General features: G+C 43.9%; 2 protein-coding genes across 3 annotated transcripts; one reads left to right on the top strand and one right to left on the bottom strand.

Moving 5' to 3' along the window:
- Positions 1 to 379: 379 nt before the first annotated feature.
- Positions 380 to 8,449, bottom strand: si:ch73-43g23.1 (serine/arginine repetitive matrix protein 2). Its single transcript, XM_054597238.1, has one exon. The coding sequence runs from the start codon at positions 8,447 to 8,449 to the stop codon at positions 380 to 382; it is 8,070 nt and encodes a 2,689-aa protein (XP_054453213.1).
- A 4,533-nt stretch (positions 8,450 to 12,982) lies between these two features.
- rmnd5b (required for meiotic nuclear division 5 homolog B) lies at positions 12,983 to 19,546 on the top strand. 2 transcript variants are annotated; one of them, XM_054597502.1, is made up of 10 exons: positions 12,983 to 13,063; positions 14,342 to 14,517; positions 14,692 to 14,834; positions 14,921 to 15,058; positions 15,264 to 15,364; positions 15,795 to 15,961; positions 16,200 to 16,365; positions 16,573 to 16,675; positions 16,758 to 16,912; positions 17,540 to 19,546. In XM_054597502.1, exons 2-10 carry the CDS (start codon positions 14,379 to 14,381, stop codon positions 17,601 to 17,603), a joined length of 1,176 nt encoding a protein of 391 aa, XP_054453477.1. In that variant the 5' UTR covers positions 12,983 to 13,063; positions 14,342 to 14,378; the 3' UTR covers positions 17,604 to 19,546. The 2 variants fall into 2 exon arrangements, with proteins under 2 accessions (XP_054453477.1, XP_054453476.1); XM_054597501.1 differs by having other exon boundaries at positions 12,992 to 13,107.
- The last annotated feature ends 711 nt before the right edge of the window (positions 19,547 to 20,257 follow it).

Here is a 20,257-nt window from a genome sequence, read left to right as displayed (position 1 = left end):
ATTTGTTGTTAAAGTACGCACGTCAGTTAAACCTATTGATTTGTAATGCCTGAGCATTACTGGTGAACTTATCTTCTTAGCCTGTATCAAAAGTGACAAAAATTGTAATAGATCATTTTAGATTTAAGAACATCTCATAAAAAAATCTCTTCCTCTCTTGCGTTTTTAAAACTATTATATCAAGAATCATAAATCTTCTGCTTTTAAAGCAGCCTAGCAAAGAACAAGCAGCAGCAAATAAACAACAACCAAAGAATTGCTGTCTTCAGTTGCAATGTGAAAACTCAAATAACATTACGGGCTAACATTAGTCTCCCCCTTTATACACTGTGTATTTAAAACCCAACAGGCTCCAGGACGGCGGCCTCTGTCCTCTATTTCAGGACCTTTCCCCCCTTGTTGGGGGAAGGTTTGGGGGATGTTTGTGGTAATAGTCTGGTGGGGTGGGATTGGGGCTTGCATTCATCCCTGTAGGGACATAATACATGCTCTCCAGGTAGCTCTGGTCCAGCTGTGGATGTCTCTGGGCCTCTGGCTTGGACTGACCAGAGGGATTCCTGTAGCTGACTCCAGGCCCACCTGGGTGCATTGTCGCAGCAGCAGAGGCCTCAGGATACCGGGGTGGCTGAGGCTGGGCCTGGGGATGGGCTTGGGGAGGAGGAGCTGCATAGGGCATGTACTGTGGAGCAGGAGCGTACATGTTGGGGTTTTGGAGAGATGTGTAGGGGGCTGCTGAGGGAGGATAAAGGCCTGAATGTGACATTGCTTGCTGTGGGATGAGCACCTCCACATATTGGCCTGTCTCTGGGTCAAACAACATTTTTCTCAGGGGCTGCACAGGCACATCGATGTAAAAATACTTCCCTGTCTCAGGATCCATGAGCACTCTGCGAGGCGTCTGTCCATAGTTACTCTCTGAGTACAAACTGGAGCTGTCACCCCCATATTCAGAGCCATAGGAAGGCCCCAGGCTTTGAGGTCCACACAGGTACTGGGGATCCATAGGAGGAAGGCCAGGAGAGTGGCTGTGGCCCGGATCGCTGTAAGGAGCACCAGCCATGCCTGGCAGCTGTTGCTGGGGAGATCTGTGGACATGGGGTCGTCGAGGGTCAATATGCTGGGGTTGCTGCAGTGGGCGTTCAGCAGGGCAGGTCTGCATGAGTGAGGGGTGGGGAGGGCAGGGAGGAGGCTGATGGAGAGGCTGGTACATGGCCGTTGGCTGACTTGGACCAAGAGGACTTGATTTGGGAGAGCCACGCTGGTAGCTCATCGGCTGAGGGTCAGGTCTGCACTGGTGGAGACGGAGAGGGGGCTGAGCCACCTGGTAAGGCAACGCCTGGCCTGGAGAGTGTGGAGGGGCAGGAGGGGTGAGGTTATGGGGGCTGTGGTGATGGTGAGGAGGGGTGAGACCAGGGTGGGAAGGGCAGCCAGCTGTGCAGGAGCAGGGAGGAGGGCGGGAGGGTTGATAGCGATTTGACCTCCTGGGCGTCAGATCTGGGAGCATGAGGGGACTGAAGCTCTCTCTTTCATCGTAGCTCGGAGGGTCGTCTGACGCATAAAAACGCAGGTCATCTGTCCTTTGGGAGCGCTCACTGGACAGCGACCTGCGGCATGGCTGGGGTGTGTATCCTGGCACTTGTGTTGTGGAAACAGCTGCAGGCTGTTTTGTACCGTTTGAAGTTACCGGCATAGCTTGTTCATGAGGGTATGTCATCCTGGGATACTGGGGTTGGCTGGCTGGATCCACAACAGCTGGCAGGCTTGGCTGGTTGGCTCCAGTCGATTCCAGTCCGGAGACAGGGTTTGGTTTGGGGTCAGAGAATGGACCCAGAGCTGAGGTGAAACCTGGCCCAGTGGCTGCTATCGGAGCTGTAGCTAAGGTTGTGGGTCTCTGTGTATATCTAGAGCTCTGAGGCGAGGCCCCTGGCTTTTGCTGCTGACCTCTGTCACAAGATGTCCCTGTTTCTGGTGATGCTGTTGACTGGTTTGAGAGATTGGAGATGGTGGTTGCTGTTGCTTTGCAAGGTGGAGGTTTGAGGCTGGATACTGCAGACACAGAAAGTTTCCTTGGATAGTTTGACGTTGACGTGGACTCATTGGAGATCTTTCTATAGATTGTCGGTGAGGACACAACAATTGTTTGAGGCCTCTCCTCACCTTGTGGATTCACAGTTGTTGCTGATGGTCTCTGCACTTCACTTGGCATTGCTCCTAAATCTGCTGGTTTGAATTTGCAGCTTGGTTTTGGAGGCACTGCTGGCTTTTGAGAAGATTTAGCTATAGATTTAACCTCAATGGTTTGAGGCCTGCTGCTTCCTGTAATGTTTGTGGGTGTCTCTTGTTTCTGTGTTTCTTTAGACAGCGACTTAACCTCAATAGGCTGTGGTCTGAATCTCCTTACTGCAGGGGACCTCGGGGGGACAGTTGGATCTAGTCTTTTCACTGCTTCAAAATCTCCAGGTTCCTTGTGTTTGGGTGGAGGTGGTGTTTGCTCCTGCGTATTCCCTAGTGGAGAAGCACTTATTTGATTTGGTGTTTCTTTTACTGTAGGCTTAATGCTAACACCCTCATCTTCTCTGGTCTTTGTAAAGGTGTCTGTATTATCAGACGCTGGTGAGGGGCCAGACGTGGTGGATGAGGAGGAGAATGTCCTCTCTCTATGAGACTCGAGCCGACCTCCATCTAAAGGAGTTGTGGTCTGAAGGGGGATCTCTAGGCAGTTCACATGCTTACGTGGAACCCCTTTAGTCCCAGGTCCATTCAGATCACCCACCACTGCTCCAATGTCAGCTTGGTAGCCTTTCTCCTTTAATAACATTGAAACTGAGTGGCCACTGCTAGCACGGTTACTGTGGGCTGTAGTGGGTCCAGATGAGTGCAAAGCAGCTGGGGCTTGGAGTAGGGTAGGAATCTCTTCCTGGGCTGGAGATGCAGATGTTTTGGTCTTACTAGATCCATCTCTTATTAACACTACAGCAGTGGACACCTCTCTTTCCTTACTGGGCAGTTTAGGGAGGCTCCCGAGCATGGGAGGTTTTCTGTCTGTCTTAACCACCACAGGTTTGTCCTCATTGTCCGACACTTTATGCATTTCCGTCATAGTCTCTTGTTTTCCCGCTGCCATGTATACATCATGTTGACATGACTTTGCAACTGCTGCATCTCTGGTTGTGTAACCAAGTGCGTTGGGTGATTCTCTGCTTACCTGTGTGACGAGCTTTTGAGCAGCCTGGGGTTTGTCACCTGGGTTCTCTGAGTCTTTCTTGCTGCATGACGATTTATTTTTGTCTTCTTTCAACCAAACAGCCTTGTATTGTATTTGCATCGGCTGTGGACGAGACAGAGAACTTCCTTTGCTCTGAAGAGGTGGTGATAAGGTTGAGTATTTTACCTCCTCTTTCTGTTCCTCTTTCTTCTCCACCCTGAACTCCTCCTCCCTCCTTATTTCCTGCCTTACCCCCCTCTCCTGTGATATGACATCCTCCCTCCTTTCCTCCTTTATTTCTTCCCTCCTATCCTCATTTGAAGTGTCCATCCTTTCTTTGTCCACATTTGATGGCATTACAGCACTAGTTGCCTTGAAGGATAGATTATATGTATTTTTTACAAGCCGCCTCACATCTCTAACTTTGTGAATGGGGACCTTAAAATTATTTTTTTCATTTCCTTCTTCGTCTATTTTTTCACCTACATTGGTGTCTTGCCGTTCCTCCTTGATATCTGGCGAAGAAGCCCCAGGTTTTGTCTCTGCCTCAGGTGTGAGACAGACATTTAGGGAGGCTTTCTTTTTCTCCACGGCTCTGAGTGTAATCTCCTGTGTTTGTGACATGTAAGCGCCCTTGGCGCCCTGTTGCAGTTGTTTATGGTCCTCAGTGTTTTCACATTCCTGGTCTCTGTTTGTCACCCTGACCTGCATGCTGCTGGCTCCAGTGGCAGAAGGAGCTCCTGAGTTCCCGGCAGTGGCATTTGCTGAGTCACCACCCTCCCTTCCGTCCCATGTCTCACTGTCATATAATGGTTGCACTCCAGTTGTCGACTGTTTACTTTCAAATGGCACCTCCATTTCTGATCTGATTTCAGACCTTGATGAGGCTATATTCATGCTTTGAGAATCTGCCTCCTCACTCTCGGTCAGTGAAAAGGTAACACTTCGGTTGCTGCTGGATGAACTTGGCCTGTTACTGGATTTCGCTCCAAAGCTTTTTGATGGTTTGGCTTCATCCTTTGTGCTCCGCTCTGCCTTCACAGGGAGACCCTCAGATGAAAGACTGTAATCTGATTGAAGACTGGAACTAAGATTATGTGAGTCAGGTTGTGGGGACTCTTTGAGTGGTGCCGCTGCGCTCTTTGTTGGTCGTCTGTTTTCCTCAAAATCGGCGCTCCCTTCTTCTCCTTCCTGCTTATCAGCTTGTTTGTCAACACTCTGCATCTTCTTGGACAACACACTCTTGATGAGACAGGTGGCCATCTTGGTTTTAGTGCATGTTTCATCCAGAGAAGCAGATTTCTGGAGTTTGGATTTTCTTTCATTTTGTTGATTGTGCTCAGGGCTGCGTTCAGAAGCATAGCATTCTTGCATTGCTGCTGGTGTACTGTGTTGTCTCATGAACGTCTCTCTGGAATGAGTCTCTAGAGAGGGGCTTTCCACCATCACTGGTAACCCAGGACTACTATTTTCACTGCTCTCATCCTGCTTCCCTTCAGCATTACCCTTTCTTTTCAGCTGGATCTGTCTCTTTGGAACTCCTCTTCTCACCCTCCTTGAGTCCTCTCTTTCCACTGCCACATCCACACACTCAAAACTGCCCATCTCAGAGCGCCTTGATGGATCTAGGCCATCTGAGTAGTATGCAGGTGGTTGCTTGAAGTAGAGTTCATCATTGTCCAGCCTGGGAGCAGAACCCCTGAAGTCAGCATAGGCTGGCCAGGCAGTACTGACCCCAGCTGGGCTCTCCTGTGTAGATGGTTGAGAAATGTTGGTAGATGAACGGTGGCTGGAGTTGTACATGTCAAGGTAATCTACCTCAGGGCTTGACAGGCTGCTGAAAGCCAAGTCTGTGAACCACTTCACCTCATCGTCTGCCTCATCAAGCTCACTTCCCATGCTGGAGCTGGAACTCCGGCAGGGCCTGTTTGCGGCCACGCGTCCAGGAACTCTGCTCTTGTTGTGTGGTGCAGGAGGTTGACGCCGTCTGCTAGGACCACCGCCTCTGCTAGGAGCACCGCCTCTGCTGTCTTGTTGGGAAGCTAGTCTAAGCAAACTCTGTTGTTGCTGTAGCTGCCTGTTGGCAAGTAAGCTCTCTGAATAGGAATGCACTGTTGGCAGTCCCTGGCGGGTCTCTCTGCTTGTGGGAGCTGTACTGCGACTTGCAGGCCCTTTTCTATTCCTGGCATTGAATGACAGCTCAGCCTGTTCCCCTCTGTAACTGGCGTCCCCCTGCCCACCCTTCCCCTTTTCAGGAACCCGCTCCTCCCTTTTCTTTCTCTCCCTCTCCATCTCCCTACCCATTTGCCTCTGCCTAGCTACCTCCCTTTCCTCCTCCAGCTGCATTTCCCTCTCTATCTCCAATTGCCTTCCTTGCCTGACCCAATGGGCCTGGCTATTATTGTCAACATAGGCAACATTGGGGCTTTCCCGATTTGTCACCCCTTTCTTTAAATTACCACTCGGTGAGGGTGCTACAACCTGGGAGGGGCTACGGCTACTGTTTTGCCACTGTCTGTATGGTTTCTCAGGAGCTATGATGTGGACAGGTGTAAACCTGGTGAGTGGCGGAGAGGGAGTCCGCCTTCTGTTTACATGGTGGGCCATGTCCTCTGTTGTCCTCTCTGTGGTTTCTCCTCTAACTTTGGCTGACAGCTGTCTTCTCGAAGGCTGAGGTGTACAGGCTGATTTTAATGAGCTGCTGCTTTCAGAAGTTAAGGAACACGTAGTGAATTGAGGCTTTGCGGTTTCCAGTCTCTGCACAGGTGAGGCGGTTGTAGCCTTGTGTACAGGTGAAATACTTGGACTCCTTTCCTTGGAGACTAGAAGATTAGGAGAGGGAGACTTTATTTCAATGGGGAGATTATTATTATAGTCTTCTTTCTGACCAAAGGTGGGGCCAATGGTTTGTTTTTCCTCTGGGAAACTTGAGGTATCCTGAAGGTTTGCCTCCTTTGGTGTTGCTTCTCTCTCTGTGTTCTGTTGTTTAAATGCAGGTGACAAACTCTCTTTTGCCAAATGTGTTGGGCACTGTTTTTCTGTAATGTCAACTGATGAGGAATCCCCCTCAACCTCAGGTGTATATCTTAGAGGAGGAGAAGGCCGGGTACAATGAGGGCTGTGCTCAGTGGAGAGGATGGCTGGTGAATGCTGATGATACCTCTGCTCAGGAGATGGGGCAACAGGTGATGGATCTCTACTTCTGTGCTGAGGCGAGGGACTTTGATACTTTTCAAATGAAGGGGTTTGATATCTTGGCTCAGGTAAAGGAGTGTGATGCTCTGGCTGAGGGGAAGGTGTTTGATACCTTGTTTGGTGCGACTGAGTTATTTCAGGCTGCAGGACAGAGCTTGTGAAGTCCGATATATGAGGTGAATCTCTTGGTAAACTGGTGGACTCTGCTATACTGCTCTGTATACTGTCTCTGCTCGGGGTAGGGCTCCCTGCTTCAGGGGACACAATTGTCCTATCAGGCTCTGGGGTGGAGAGACGAGAAAGCTCGTTAAATGTTGAAATGTCCCTGTCGTCGGGCTGAACAACAGAGTAAGAAATCCCTGTGATGTGAGGAGACGAATTGAGGCTTCTTGATGAGGCACAGTCAAAGTGAGGATCTAGGAAAGTGGATACTGGTGTTGTTTCCACCTCAAAACACAACTCTCTCCTACTGACCTCAGGGGAGGAAGCTGTAATCCTAATATCAGGTGAGGGAGCAGTATGCCTGTGCTTTGTGGGAGAGCAGCTGCTGGTAACCTCAGATGATGGAGATAAGCTATACCTTACCACAGGTGAAGACACCTGGGTCCTGCTCTCAGGAGGTGTTGAAATGTGTCTAATTTTATGCGAGGGGTCGGGAGACGGAGTTCTTGTCCCAGTCTTGGCAGGAGAAGCAGGACAGAGCAGGCCAGGTGAGGGAGATTTGTTTGTCAATTCAGGTGAGACACTACTCTGCACAAGCTCAGGAGATGTTGCTGTTGAAATAACAGGTGAGGGAGGTGTGTGTCGGGGGGCAGGTGTAGATACAGCGCTTTCTCCTGTTTCTTGACTCTCAGGAGTAGACGTAGCGTCTGCTCCGGCAGTGGAAGAATCTGAAATCGGCTCAGTGGTCTTCTCAATATCAGGTGTGGAGCCTCTGCTGAGGAGATCAGGCAGGGAGACCCTCCCTCTGAGCTCCGAAAAAGGAGATGATTCTTGCGTATCCGGGGAGTAGGGACTATTTCTCAGCTCAGGAGAGGCCAGTGTTTCTCTCGACAGGGATGATAACTCTGTAATACTGGATAATGGTAAAGGAGATGAAAGTGTGGCTCTGGAATCAAACGCTGATTCTGTAAAATCTAGAGAAAAATCTTGGGACGTGGGCTCAGGTGAGGGACTGCTAGGTTGATTAAAGCTGCAGCTCCTTGGCTCAGGGGAGCCTTGTGAGACCCTGAACTCTGGTAACAGCTCGGTGTTCACTGACTCACAGGAGGATGAGCTGACACAGTTCCTAGGCTCAGGGGAGGGACTTGGAGATTCAGACTGAGGTCTATCTTTGAAAGTGAGAGTGGTTCTTCCTAGATCCGTTTCTGAGTGAGCTTGTCTAGGACTAGGTGACGATGGTGAACATCTTTTATCAACTGAGGAAGAAGACAAGGATGACGCTCTCCCCTCTGTACTGAGGGTAAAGGGGCTATTATGTCCAGGAGAGGGGGTGCTTGCACCAGTGTTCAGGACTGATGACGATGGGTTTGCTGTAATAACCTGAGGTATTGGTGATTTACTTTCTGGTTCTAAATTTGGGCTTCTCTCCTCAGAAACTTCTGGAAGCCCTGAGGTCAGTCCCTCACCCACCAGCTGCCTACTCTCTGAAGACTCACTCTGCAACAGGGGGCTGTAAAGCCTTTCTCTTGAATCTTCAAAGCCCTCCTCTCCTTCACTGGAGCCCGGTGCAGTGTGGTAAGAGCCCGAGGAGTCGTTCAGATCATCCACCAGAGGTGATGCAGCGTCCGTCTCGTCCACCTCCCTCTGGGAAGGGACAACAGCCCTTACAGCAGGGCTGCTTGAGAGAGACGACGAGTCACAGTCGTCTCCAAAAATGTCACACAGGCAGGTGGTCTCGGAAATGGCACTGCGCTGACTAGGGGCGTTGATGATGTCGAAGATTTCAACGTGGTTGGGGGTGCCGTCACGATGGCACAGGTTAAAATTGTGTCGGGGTGCACTGCGCAGGAAGGAGTAGCTGTCCCCCTGGAGAGTCCAGCTGTCCATCGCTCGTCCACAGGCTCCAAATTCTCACTGTGGCCAGTCCAGTCTGCTTCTCTGGTCTGCTGTGGGCTCTGTTCCTGGACTGGAAGTAAGATATGGTCACCTACACTGATGAATACTATTGTGATGTAAAAGTTTATTTATAGAAAATATAGAGGTTAAACTCTGAATTGTTTCTGTTTTGTTTGCTGTCCAACAGCAAATTAAACTTTTAACCCTCAAATTACCAAACTTTACCAGCCATTTATATGGAGATATTGTAAACCTCAAAAGGGGTTAGGAACAGAAATATAACTGTTGGTATCTCCATAAAAACAACAAATTTAAATTTACACAATACCAACATCCCGCTGTAGGTTGACCAAAACATTCAGTTGAAATATTCTACATGTGCTTAAAAGCTGAAAAGATTTCATCATGATGTGCAACTTATTTTGAATAACAATGACTGAGATTAATTCATTTTAAATGGAAACTGACATTGGTTGGATTAGCTCCGCCAAATGCATGCCCTTTATCTTAACTTTCCACTTTGCCTTGGTGTAGGATGACAAGAGAACCTGCTCCGCATGCAATCAGAGAAAGACAGAACGATTGCTACTGTACCTTTGGCCAATGATGAGGCTTTCCTAAGGGCATGGAGTTCCTCTGTGTTGCAATATCTGCCCCTCATCCACCAAACTGTCTCTCAAAATCCACAGCACATTCCACGTCTCTTAGACCCGATTCGGGACTGAGCAGCTCAGTGCAGCACAGACTTGCAGAGCCACACTGGCTAGACAACTTTAGAATGTAAAAGGCACTGCCATGTATCAGACTTGAATAGAAAAAGCAAAGAGAGGCATCTCACTCAGACCCCATTACATCCGCCAATGCTCCCATCTCTATTTCTGCCCCTCCCCTCTGAGCTGGCCTCAGGGAAATTGCTTAGAGAGTCTAACCTGGATCATTTTTTTTCTTCGGGCTGGGGTTTGGTTGGACATTAGCTTTCCTGTGTGAGCTGGGCTAGGGGGCCGGCGCTGGAAGGGTGGGTGGGTTTATAGTTAGCAGCAGGTGCTGATCTGGCCAGGATGGATGAGTGTGCCTGGAATCTGACACTTACAGCCAGATCAGTCACAGGCTCAGCTATATATAGGCCCATACTATCAGGGCCAGATAGCCATAGTTTTAGCAGCTTGCCTGGGAACGCTGGTGGGGACAGAAAGGGGAAATACAAAGCTTGAAGTACAGCCCACACATTGTCCACTTAACCTCACATATGAGGTTATACTTAACATTGAGGGTGCGGTAAACGTATGTATGATTGTGTTTGTATGTGTGTGTTTGAATGCTACTTTAAGGTGTATGGGGTACAACAGGTCAAAGGTTAACATAGACCACTCAACATTGACAGCTCACATGCAGAACTCCTGTGCATGGTAGCCGACAACACTCTGTAAGGTGCTATCACATGTTTAAAGTCACGTTTTTCCCTTTCATGTCTGGATATATTCTGTTCCAGGATCACTATCGCAAGTGAAAATTTTTAGCTTCAAATTCACTTTTAAGCTTTCCTGTCATACGAGAACATACGCCCAAACGTCTGCTCAAAAGTGATAATGCTATTTTACTGTACTTATTATTGTTGCCACAATAGCAGGACCCTCTAAGCCACGTTGTGACTGTCTGGGCATGTTTGATGGTAGGGAGTTTAGATAAACCCTCTGTCCCAAACCTAACACCACATGAGATTACCATTCATTCTCAGTGATTAAGCCAATGGAAACTCTTTGATTGTCTGACTAAATGTTGCATAAGGCTGTGACTGAGGGTATATCTGTCAAATCAAGCAGTTGATACAACACTAAAGAGTCAACTATCTATTAAAAGTATGGCTTCATACATATGTAAATTGTCCCCTTTTTCTTTCTGAAGTGTCATACATGGCCAATACAATACAAGTGCACATATCATTAGTGTGGCTGGCCAAAATAGGAACTCAGTCCATGACCTTAGTGGAGTTGTCTCTTTCACAGAGCTATACAACAGCTAGATATCGTCTCTTTTTTTCCCTCATTAATGCTGTATGAACTCCTAATAGATTATAAACCACTTTAATATTTTACTAGAGGCTCATATGACATGGGAAACATAAATCATCATCCCTATGAACTTTATTCACTAAGGAGAGGATGGAGGATTACAAAACATCCAGTAAGCACTCTCTGATTGTGTGTTATTGCAAACTGATTTTACTTGAAAAACACAGAGTGAAGGTGTAAAACATGATTGTTCAGACCAATGAAGTTCAAAAGGTTGGAGAGGACAACATGCATCTCCGTGTTGGGTATGATGTGATCTAAAGAGCACAGGAGTGCTGATATATTTGAACCTCTGTGGTTAATGGCAGCACAGTAGACTGGTGGAGGACTCATAGGGAAAGAATGATGAGCACCTCAGCAATGGGGAGCTTCAGTCTACATCACTGATAGATTAGTCACACCAGCCTGCTCAAGTCCAAAGACCTCACCCGCCCTCAGCAATGCAACACTCTATAAAGCTGTGCATTAACGATACGCTGTGGGGCCCGTCTACAAGCAGACAAATGTAACTTTCATATGTGTGTAGAAAAATAAACCCTCTTCATACTTTTTCTGCTTGTGTTCTATTTGTGGGATATGATGCTAAACAGGGTTCAGTCTCATGATGGGCTATTTAAACGCTCGTATTTTATGACAAACAGAAAAAATATAGACATAAGATCCATTTCAAATCTATCTTTTTTTTTAACTGACCTAGTTCTTCTTTAAGGCCAAGATTTATATGAGCCACATGTCTAATACTGAGTGGTGAATGTAACTAAGTACATTTAATCTTAATTTTGCCTTTTTTCTTAAATTATGTTGCAAAAATTGAACAAAATTGATTGCTTTGACTTTTTACACTTTAAGTACATTTTCTGAGAGTAGTTTTTCTTAACTCTTTTTTTAAATGCAGGCTTTTTACTTGTAAGGAAGTGATTTTACAATGTGGTACTGGTACTACTAAGTAGGGGATCTGAGTACCTCCTCCACTGATTCTAGTATTTAGCAATATTTGAATCTCAGGGATGGACAATTTTTGAGGTATTGTTTATACTTTATCTTTCCAGTCAAAAGTTTGGACACAACTTCTCATTCAACTACTTTGAAGAATCTAAAATATAAAACATATTCTGGTTTGTTGAGCATTTGTTTGTTTACCACATAATTCCATGTGTTCCTTCATAGTTTGGATGTCTTCAATATTAATCTACAATGTAGAAAAAAATAGAAATAAAGAAAAACCATTGAATGAGAAGGTGTGTCCAAACTTTGACTGCTACTGTATACTTTAACTCAACTACATTTAATATGGTATTTGTTTACTCCACTGCATAGATGTGCATGCTATACTAGCGTTGATTATTCTAAGGATCAAGACTTTACATAGATAACATGCTTTTTCAACAATATTTCATACCATATGTATTTTCTTTTTGTATTTGTTATATTATTGTGATTCTTTTTAATATTATAGAGGTGGAGGCTTCAAATAAGCCCAGTGGGCTTTCTGCCTCTTCCTGCACTGTAATATAGTTTATCAATGTTATTTGTTATGTTTCAATTGTGCAAATAAACTAAACTAAACTAAACTAAAAACATATGATAGGATTAAAATATACAGTACCAGTGAAAAGCTTGGACACACCATCTCATTCAACTACTTTGAAGAATGTAAAATATAAAACAAATTCTCTTTTGTTGAGCATTTGTTTGTTTACCACATAATTCCATATGTGTTCCTTCATAGTTTGGATGTCTTCAATATTAATCTACAATGCAGTCAAAAGTTTGGACACCTTCTCATTCAATGGTTTTTATTTATTTTTTTATTTTTATTTTTTTCCTACATTGTAGATTAATATTGAAGACATCCAAACTATGAAGGAACGCATATGTAATTATGTGGTAAACAAACAAATGCTCAACAAACCACAATAGGTTTTAGATTTTAGATTCTTCAAAGTAGTTGAATGAGAAGGTGTGTCCAAACTTTTCACTGGTACTGTATGTATTTTCTTTTTGTATTCATTATAGTATTGTGATTTTTTAAAAATATTATATAGATGGAGGCTTCAAATAAGCCCAGTGGGCTTTCTGCCTCTTCCTGCACTGTAATATAATTTATCAATGTTATTTTTTTATGTTTCAATTGTGCAAATAAACTAAACTAAAGTAAACTAAAAACATATGATAGGATTAAATATACAGTAGCAGTCAAAAGTTTGGACACACCATCTCATGCAACTACTTTGAAGAATCTGAAATATAAAACATATTCTGGTTTGTTGAGCATTTGTTTGTTTACACATCCATATGTGTTCCTTCATAGTTTGGATGTTTTCAATATTAATCTACAATGTAGAAAAAAATAAAAAAAATAAAGAAAAACCTAAACTAAAGTAAACTAAAAACATATAATGGGATTAAAACATATAAGGCATTGCTCCACCACAGTTGACCAAAATCCCCTTTTATTTTGAAAGGGTCCAGTCGCGGCTGAATGCGACACAGGAAGTTCCGCGTCACGACTGCTGGAGAAGTGTTGCCATAACAGGCAAGTGGCTAACGCTAATGTCTGCTAACTAATTAGCAGCATAGGTGAGTGGTGGTTATTTAAACACATCTTATAACTCAGCTAAATGCGACATGTGTGTGAGATGTCGGGGTGGTGCAGAACAGAGAAGACACGCTGGTTGTCACCCTGTCTGTCAGCGAGCAGCAGGCTAACACAGCTAGCTGCTAGCTAGCTGTGTTAGCCTGCTAGCTGCTAGCCGAGTAGCTGCTAGCTGCTTGGCGAGCTAACGTAGCTAGACCCCGTTTGTTTACGTCGAGGGAGAGACTGCTTACTCTACTAAATGACTGCATCGTGTCTAAACACATAGAGGCGTTATGTATGTGGAGTAATACTGGTATGAAAGGTGTTATTTATATATTAAAATAGAGTTTAAGGGGTTTGTGTTTGTTAGCTTTACTGCTAGGTGGACATTTTCTGCACTAAAGCAATGCCTAACAATGACTTTGTGTTTTTCTAACTAGAAGGAAATGCCATCCGAAGTCGCACCAGATGCTCTAACAAACACCCATTTCCCCTTCCTAACCTGAGGGTTGATATGTAGTTAGTGAGGTGGGCAGCCAGTGGGGCTGGGTTAGTAAACAGCAGGCCGCAGAGCACAGGGGGCCTGCAGTCAACGTCCTAAAGGCCTTGCAAACTTTTAATCAGGGCAGGACTGGACCTGTTTGCCCCCTTTATTCACATGATAAAAGACTAGTGTCTACCAGCTGCACACGTGTCCTTTCAAAACACTGTAGCACATCTGTCAGGGCTGTCTGGGTCAAGTCACAGCTGTGTGACTACTATGGGATTGTCATCATGATCAGTGTTGACATGATGGGAGGGGAGCCTACATCTTTTTAAATGGGTCCACAATCTAAATGTTGAAGGATTTTATTTTGTGTTACATCCACTGCAGCTGCAAACTAAACCTTAAAGAGAAAAACAAAAACATGAATGATTGACAGCCTGATCTTTGCATCAGATAAGATAAGATATCACTATTGCATTTGAGGTTGTTTTTAAAACAGTGTTGCCATGACAGTGCACTGACGGGTTTATTTTTCAACAGTAAAAGTCGCACCTAGTACATATCTTGGTTGCGAATCTTAATAAATCATTTAAAGAGATTGTAAGAAAAATGATTAATTATGCCTTGCATAAAGGTACAATTATAGAGAATGATTTAATGATCTGTTTGGTGCTTTTTCTAAAAAGGAATGGCTTTGACCTGTAGTTTTTTCTTATTCTTATTTTTTTTTCTCCCCCTCTTTAATCCAGGTGTTTTTGTGTGTGTGTGCGTGTTCCAGTCTAAACCATGGAACAGTGTGCTTGTGTTGAGCGGGAGCTGGAGAAAGTTCTTCATCGCTTCGTCATGTACGGCCACCAGTCGGAGGAGAGGCTAGACGAGCTCCTGCGCAGCGTCTGCGAGATACGAGGACAGCTAGTTGCTTTTGGTAAGAAAAACTGATGCACACAAGGGGACTGAACACTATGAAGATATTTTCATAGCGGTTTAAATTTCTTTGCATTTAAATTGAAATGGAGTGTGATGTTTGTTATCATAATTAATCGGTCACATAATATTTTAGATATGCGGAGTAAAGACTTTCCCTTTTTCTCTCTTGCAGGAGTACAAGATGCAGACTTATCAGTCCTATCTCAGACGATGGCACAGTGTTGTAAGAATATCAAAGAAACAGTACAGATGCTAGCCTCCCGACATAAGGACATCCATGGCAGTGTCTCAAAAGTGGGCAAAGCCATTGACAGGGTAAGGACAGGGAGACAAACTTTATTTAACATTCAATGGCCACACTGGGGATACTTAAACTTAACCTTTGACATGCTTTTCTGCAGAACTTTGATGCAGAGATCAGTGCTGTGGTGGCAGAGACAGTGTGGGACACCCCAGAGAGACAGAAATATCTGAGTGAGACAATTGTGGAGCACCTGTACAGACAAGGAATGCTCAGTGTAGCAGAGGATCTTTGCCAGGTAAGTAACCATGAAGCCCTCAATATGTTTTTGGTAAAAAATTCACCCTGAATGGCTTTAAGATGATTCCAATCTGAAATGTATCAATGCAAATTGAGGCAACAATATGGGCCTTCCAAATCTAGTGTAATCCTTGTTTTTTTTAATTAGGATATTTAATGTAAGAATTATTCATAACTCAAAATAAACTTGTCTTTTTTTCCAGGAGTCTGGTGTAGTTATAGATATGAGTATGAAGCAGCCTTTCCTGGAGCTGAACAGAATCCTGGAAGCTCTGAGGATGCAGGACCTCAGGCCGGCACTAGAGTATGTTCTCTTTTTCCCATTACCTGTGTCTAAACGGTCATCATCCTTGTAAAGAGAATAAAAGGACTATTTTCGCACCTTGGTGAAGATAGACATTCTAGCTGCTTTATGATAAAATGCAATACAAAAAGTACAAAAACCTTTATCAATACAACATAGCATTGGAAGAATTCCATAAACGAGATACTTGTTTGGCATTTGCAAAAATACTTCAGCAACTTTTCCCATCCGGGTGACTCCTATTTCTGGAATTTCTGGCCACTTATTAGAGGTTACCACTTTTATAAAGTCCAAATATGCTGGAGGAGTTTCTATTTCAATTGAGAACAAGTTTACTTTGATCATGCCAAACGGATCCCTTTTAAACATATAAAGATGATAAAATGAACACTATCGACATAGTTGACTGTTTTTATTCATGTCTTCTTAGATGGGCTGTGACGAATCGGCAGCGCCTTTTGGACCTGAACAGCAGTCTAGAGTTCAAGTTGCACCGCTTGTACTTTATCAGCCTGCTCGGTGGGGGGATCAACAACCAAATGGAGGCCTTGCAGTATGCCAGGCACTTCCAGCCCTTCGCCTCTCAGCACCAGAGAGGTAGAAAGCATGCAGTGGCCTCATTGTGACACTCAAACACACAAAGACGCTTAACTTGAGTTGTGTTTCACTGTTTTTCTTAACCTTGAAAGAATTAGAGACTCTGCCTCTAATTGCAACAAAGAAAGAACAAAGGTGTTCTTAGGACAAATACATGATTATTCTGAGGCTTACCTCACAAACTCTCATGTAATGTTTGATTTAGTGGTTTTCCACACCTGCACTTTTGTCCCTGCAGATATTCAGATACTGATGGGCAGTCTGGTGTACCTTCGTCATGGCATTGATAACTCTCCGTACCGCAGTCTGCTGGAGACAAATCAGTGGGCCGAGATCTGTAACATCTTCACCAGGGATGCCTGCGCTTTACTGGGTCTCTCTGTGGAGTCTCCACTCAGTGTTAGGTGACAAACCCAAGGACAACACACTCAAGATTCATCTCTCATTCCATTTACAATATCCACAATTATTTCAAAGCTGAAACAATTAATCAGTTTACTTTTTTCAGTTTTAACTGTGCCATCACCATGTTGTCTTATTTGAGCTTGTGTGCTAAAAAATCTCAACAATAGTTAGACTTAATTAATGCTACCATGTCCATTTTTCTGCAGTTTTGCATCAGGCTGTATGGCCTTGCCAGTGCTGATGAACATCAAGCAGGTGATAGAGCAGAGACAGTGCAGCGGAGTCTGGACGCACAAAGATGAGCTGCCTGTAAGTGGCTCTGGTTTCCCATTTGGCATCTTCCACACCTATTTCACCATTTAGTTGATTCACATCATGTCTCCTCCTGCAGATTGAAATCGACCTTGGGAAGAAGTGCTGGTACCACTCAGTGTTCGCCTGCCCGATCCTCAGGCAGCAAACCTCAGAGAGCAATCCTCCCATGAAGCTCATCTGTGGCCATGTCATCTCCAGAGATGCCCTCAACAAACTGACTAACGCTGGGAAGTAAGTCCGCAGTAGAGACCGATTCATTGATTGGTAGGATAAGGTTGTGTTTGTAGCTTTGGTTAAAAAACCTTGTGTTGTGTTATATTGGATCACAGTATTTAACTCTTACATGCTCGTTAAGGATTAATAATTTTATTTTTATTGCTTATTTATAATTCTTGGTTTTTTTTATTTTAATTTTTTTACTTTTTATCTTGTCTTTCTTCTACTATGTCTCTTGTGTGCACTTTACTCTATGCTGCTGTAAGCCTGCACATTTCTCCGCTGCGGGACTGATAAAGGATTATCTTATCTTATTGTTTTCAAGTTGTTAACCAGAGGAACCTAGAAAAGGAATAGAAAGATAGAACTATTGAAATTATTGTTTTTTTGCACTTAAAAATGTAATGTTTAGCTGGGCCACTTCTCCTAAAGGATGCTTGTTTTAAGCCTGCAGTATTGTGGTGAAATTAATGGAAAGCCATTGGCTTTCTGTAAATTAAGAAATCACAGTTCATTTCAGAAAATGGCCAGCTATATAAAGCGTTCCAGATTGATAATTTAATCAGCCAAAACAACCGATATGGTCCGTTAAATTAACAATCCGATTCCTGCTCTTCTTACACTCCCCTTTCTCGTCCTCAGGTTGAAATGTCCGTACTGCCCCATGGAGCAGAATCCATCACATGCCAAGCAGATCTACTTTTGATACAGCACATTTCTTCACAAGTAAGGATGAAGTTCCCTGGAGCTCTTTGCGTTTCCAGGACCATTTGCGCCGGCCCTCTTCCTCTGTCCCTGGCCTCTTGGCCTTTTTATTGTAAGCATTAAGGTTTTGCCCCAGTGCTCCTCTGGACAGCCTTGGCCTTCCTGTAACTCACCTCGGACCCTTCAACTTTGCGTAGTACACAGAGTCCAGCGGGGATGGTCCAACTACAACCTCTAGTAGAGAGAGGAGTCTGTCAGTAATAAGAGCATCCTCACGAAGAAGCACCTCTGAAAAAGGTTTATTCATTGAAACTCATTTGCAAAATGCCTGCAGAGTTAAAGGCTTATCTTTCTCAAGTATGTAATACTTTATAGTGGTTTTTTTTCCGGCTTTATAGCTTTTGAGTTGGATGACTGCTTCTTTTTTCTTCTCCTTTTTTTGTGACAGAAGCAGTTGAATGATTATGGATGGGTGAGTGTGGGTAAATTGTATAGATAGGCAGTTTTCAGAATGGTAATAAAAATCTATGATACACGAAAAAAAACACAGAAAAACAAACTGTTGAAGGTCTATTATTTGCTGGTGAAGGGAACTGTGGAGGTTGCTCTTGAACCGAACTCTTGATTGTGACCCATAACTTCTCCATAATGTAATAAAGGCCTCACGTAGCTTGAAAGTCACTGTTGGCTGATGTAACCATTTGAGCAGCAAAACAATTCACTCATCAATGGTGGAACAGCTTTTCTTTTTTTTTTTTTTTTTCTTTTTTTTGTGATTGACTGCACCAGCAAGATTTTCCTCATTGTAGAAGCCATTTGTCTTGTTCTATGTATGTATTTAACAAAACAGTGACAAAAAGCAAACAAAAAATATATACTACTGTGAAATGTGCTTTGTTTCTATTTTTCATTTCAACCGCCACCACGGCTCATGTAAAATAGTAAATTAAACCGAACAGCAACATGCATAGTCTACACTACTGTGCAACTCACAGAAATCCCGACTCAACAGTTCACATCCCGGTTGTGCCATCGCCTCACCCTGCCCCGCATTGTGTATCCTAAGCTTGCAGGCCATGTGATTTGGAGATGTGAAGTGGTATGACGGTAGCCGTATGGTCTGACTTGCAGTGACTGTGGGCTTGTGATTCAGCTTTACTCGTCGTGGGTGGGGAAGTCCTCTGATCAGTGTGGCTGTTGTTTAATATATAATTAGAAAATGCCTCTGCTGCATAGCTTTTATTTGAGATGGAGTCATAATAAAAACATTAACATCCATACATTTCCTCAGGGCTCATTGTAACCGTTCTTACCACCGTTTGCAGTTGGTATTAAAATTGTACATTTATATAAGGAGTCTTGAACAAAGACGACACATATTTCATTGCTGAGGCTAATGGTTTGGGTGTTATAGAGTTTGTATATATTATTCAGCTGGTGTTGTGTAAGCATACACCGGTTGAAAACGTGTCACAAGGTCCAAGGCATTTGGACGTACAATACAGTAAAATAATAAAAGTGCAAGTTCCCCGTGTCCTCTTAAAAATGGTGATGTCACCTCACACTCTAGTGAGGTTAATTTGTTCACCAAGCACCGCACCAGCACAGCTCACACTGACGATGCAACATCACACTCTGTTTTAAGTGGAGTTCATGATTTTTTTTTTTTAATCTTGGTTTCATTTGGAAATGGGTTAAAGCTCATGTTTTGTGTGGACTTTCTCTGAATTTCATATTTAATTTTTTCTTCCTTTGGTTGACAATCATTCATTGCTTCTCTGAGTGTTCCTTCAGATAAACTGCTAGCGCTCCGTGCTTCTGTCGTATTCATTTTGTTGACTGTTTGCATTTCCCTGCTTTTTGTGTGTTACGCAACTTTTATTGTAAATATTTACCCCCTAACATGTTTAATATACTTGCATCTGAAATTAAAATAAACATTTATACTCCATGTCAGTTTTGGAGGCGTGTAATGGCATTTGGTGGTTGCCTGCTCCCACCATAACTCACTGACCCTTTATTTTCCTTCATGGATTTACAGCAGTTCGGCCTTCCTTTCATCACCACTTGGTGGCGCTGTTATATCATTATCCAAACCCAGACTAAAAAGCCTTGTCTATTAGATCTCAAGCTAGAGGTTTTGATTTGAAAGGAGTTTCACAACAAGGAACCATTTATTTTCCTACATGAATTAATGTTGAATAATTGTGTGAATTCATCAGATGAGCTGCACTGATGGCATTCAGCACTGCGGTCCTCCTACAGACCGATAACGTGTGAGGTAAGAATCATTTCTCATCCCACTCCAGTAAACCACTGTGAGCTGTGCAGTTATATTAAGCCCCAGTTTATATAATGTTTTAAATGCCAAGGTAAGGGCCCAGTGAGTCAGCCACAGCTCATAGCTGATCAGATTTTGACCCTGTATGAAAAAATAAACCTGCGCTATGGACTGGCATTTGCTATTTTGCTTTTACTCATGCATAGCCATAAACTCAAAGCATCGATTAAAAAGAATAAGAGTCAAGGGTTAAGCTTTCATCTCTGCCAAGACTTCCTTGGCACTCTGTTCTAGTTTGCACATTTGATGGTTTCCATAGAAGTGCTTATTTTCTTGAGCAAACAGGGATCCTCCTATGTTTCCATCTCTGCTGA

This window comes from Anoplopoma fimbria, chromosome 4, assembly GCF_027596085.1.
Source record: "Anoplopoma fimbria isolate UVic2021 breed Golden Eagle Sablefish chromosome 4, Afim_UVic_2022, whole genome shotgun sequence".
In the NCBI taxonomy this organism is placed as follows: Eukaryota; Metazoa; Chordata; class Actinopteri; order Perciformes; family Anoplopomatidae; genus Anoplopoma; species Anoplopoma fimbria.
This window is presented reverse-complemented; position numbering and strand designations above follow the sequence as displayed.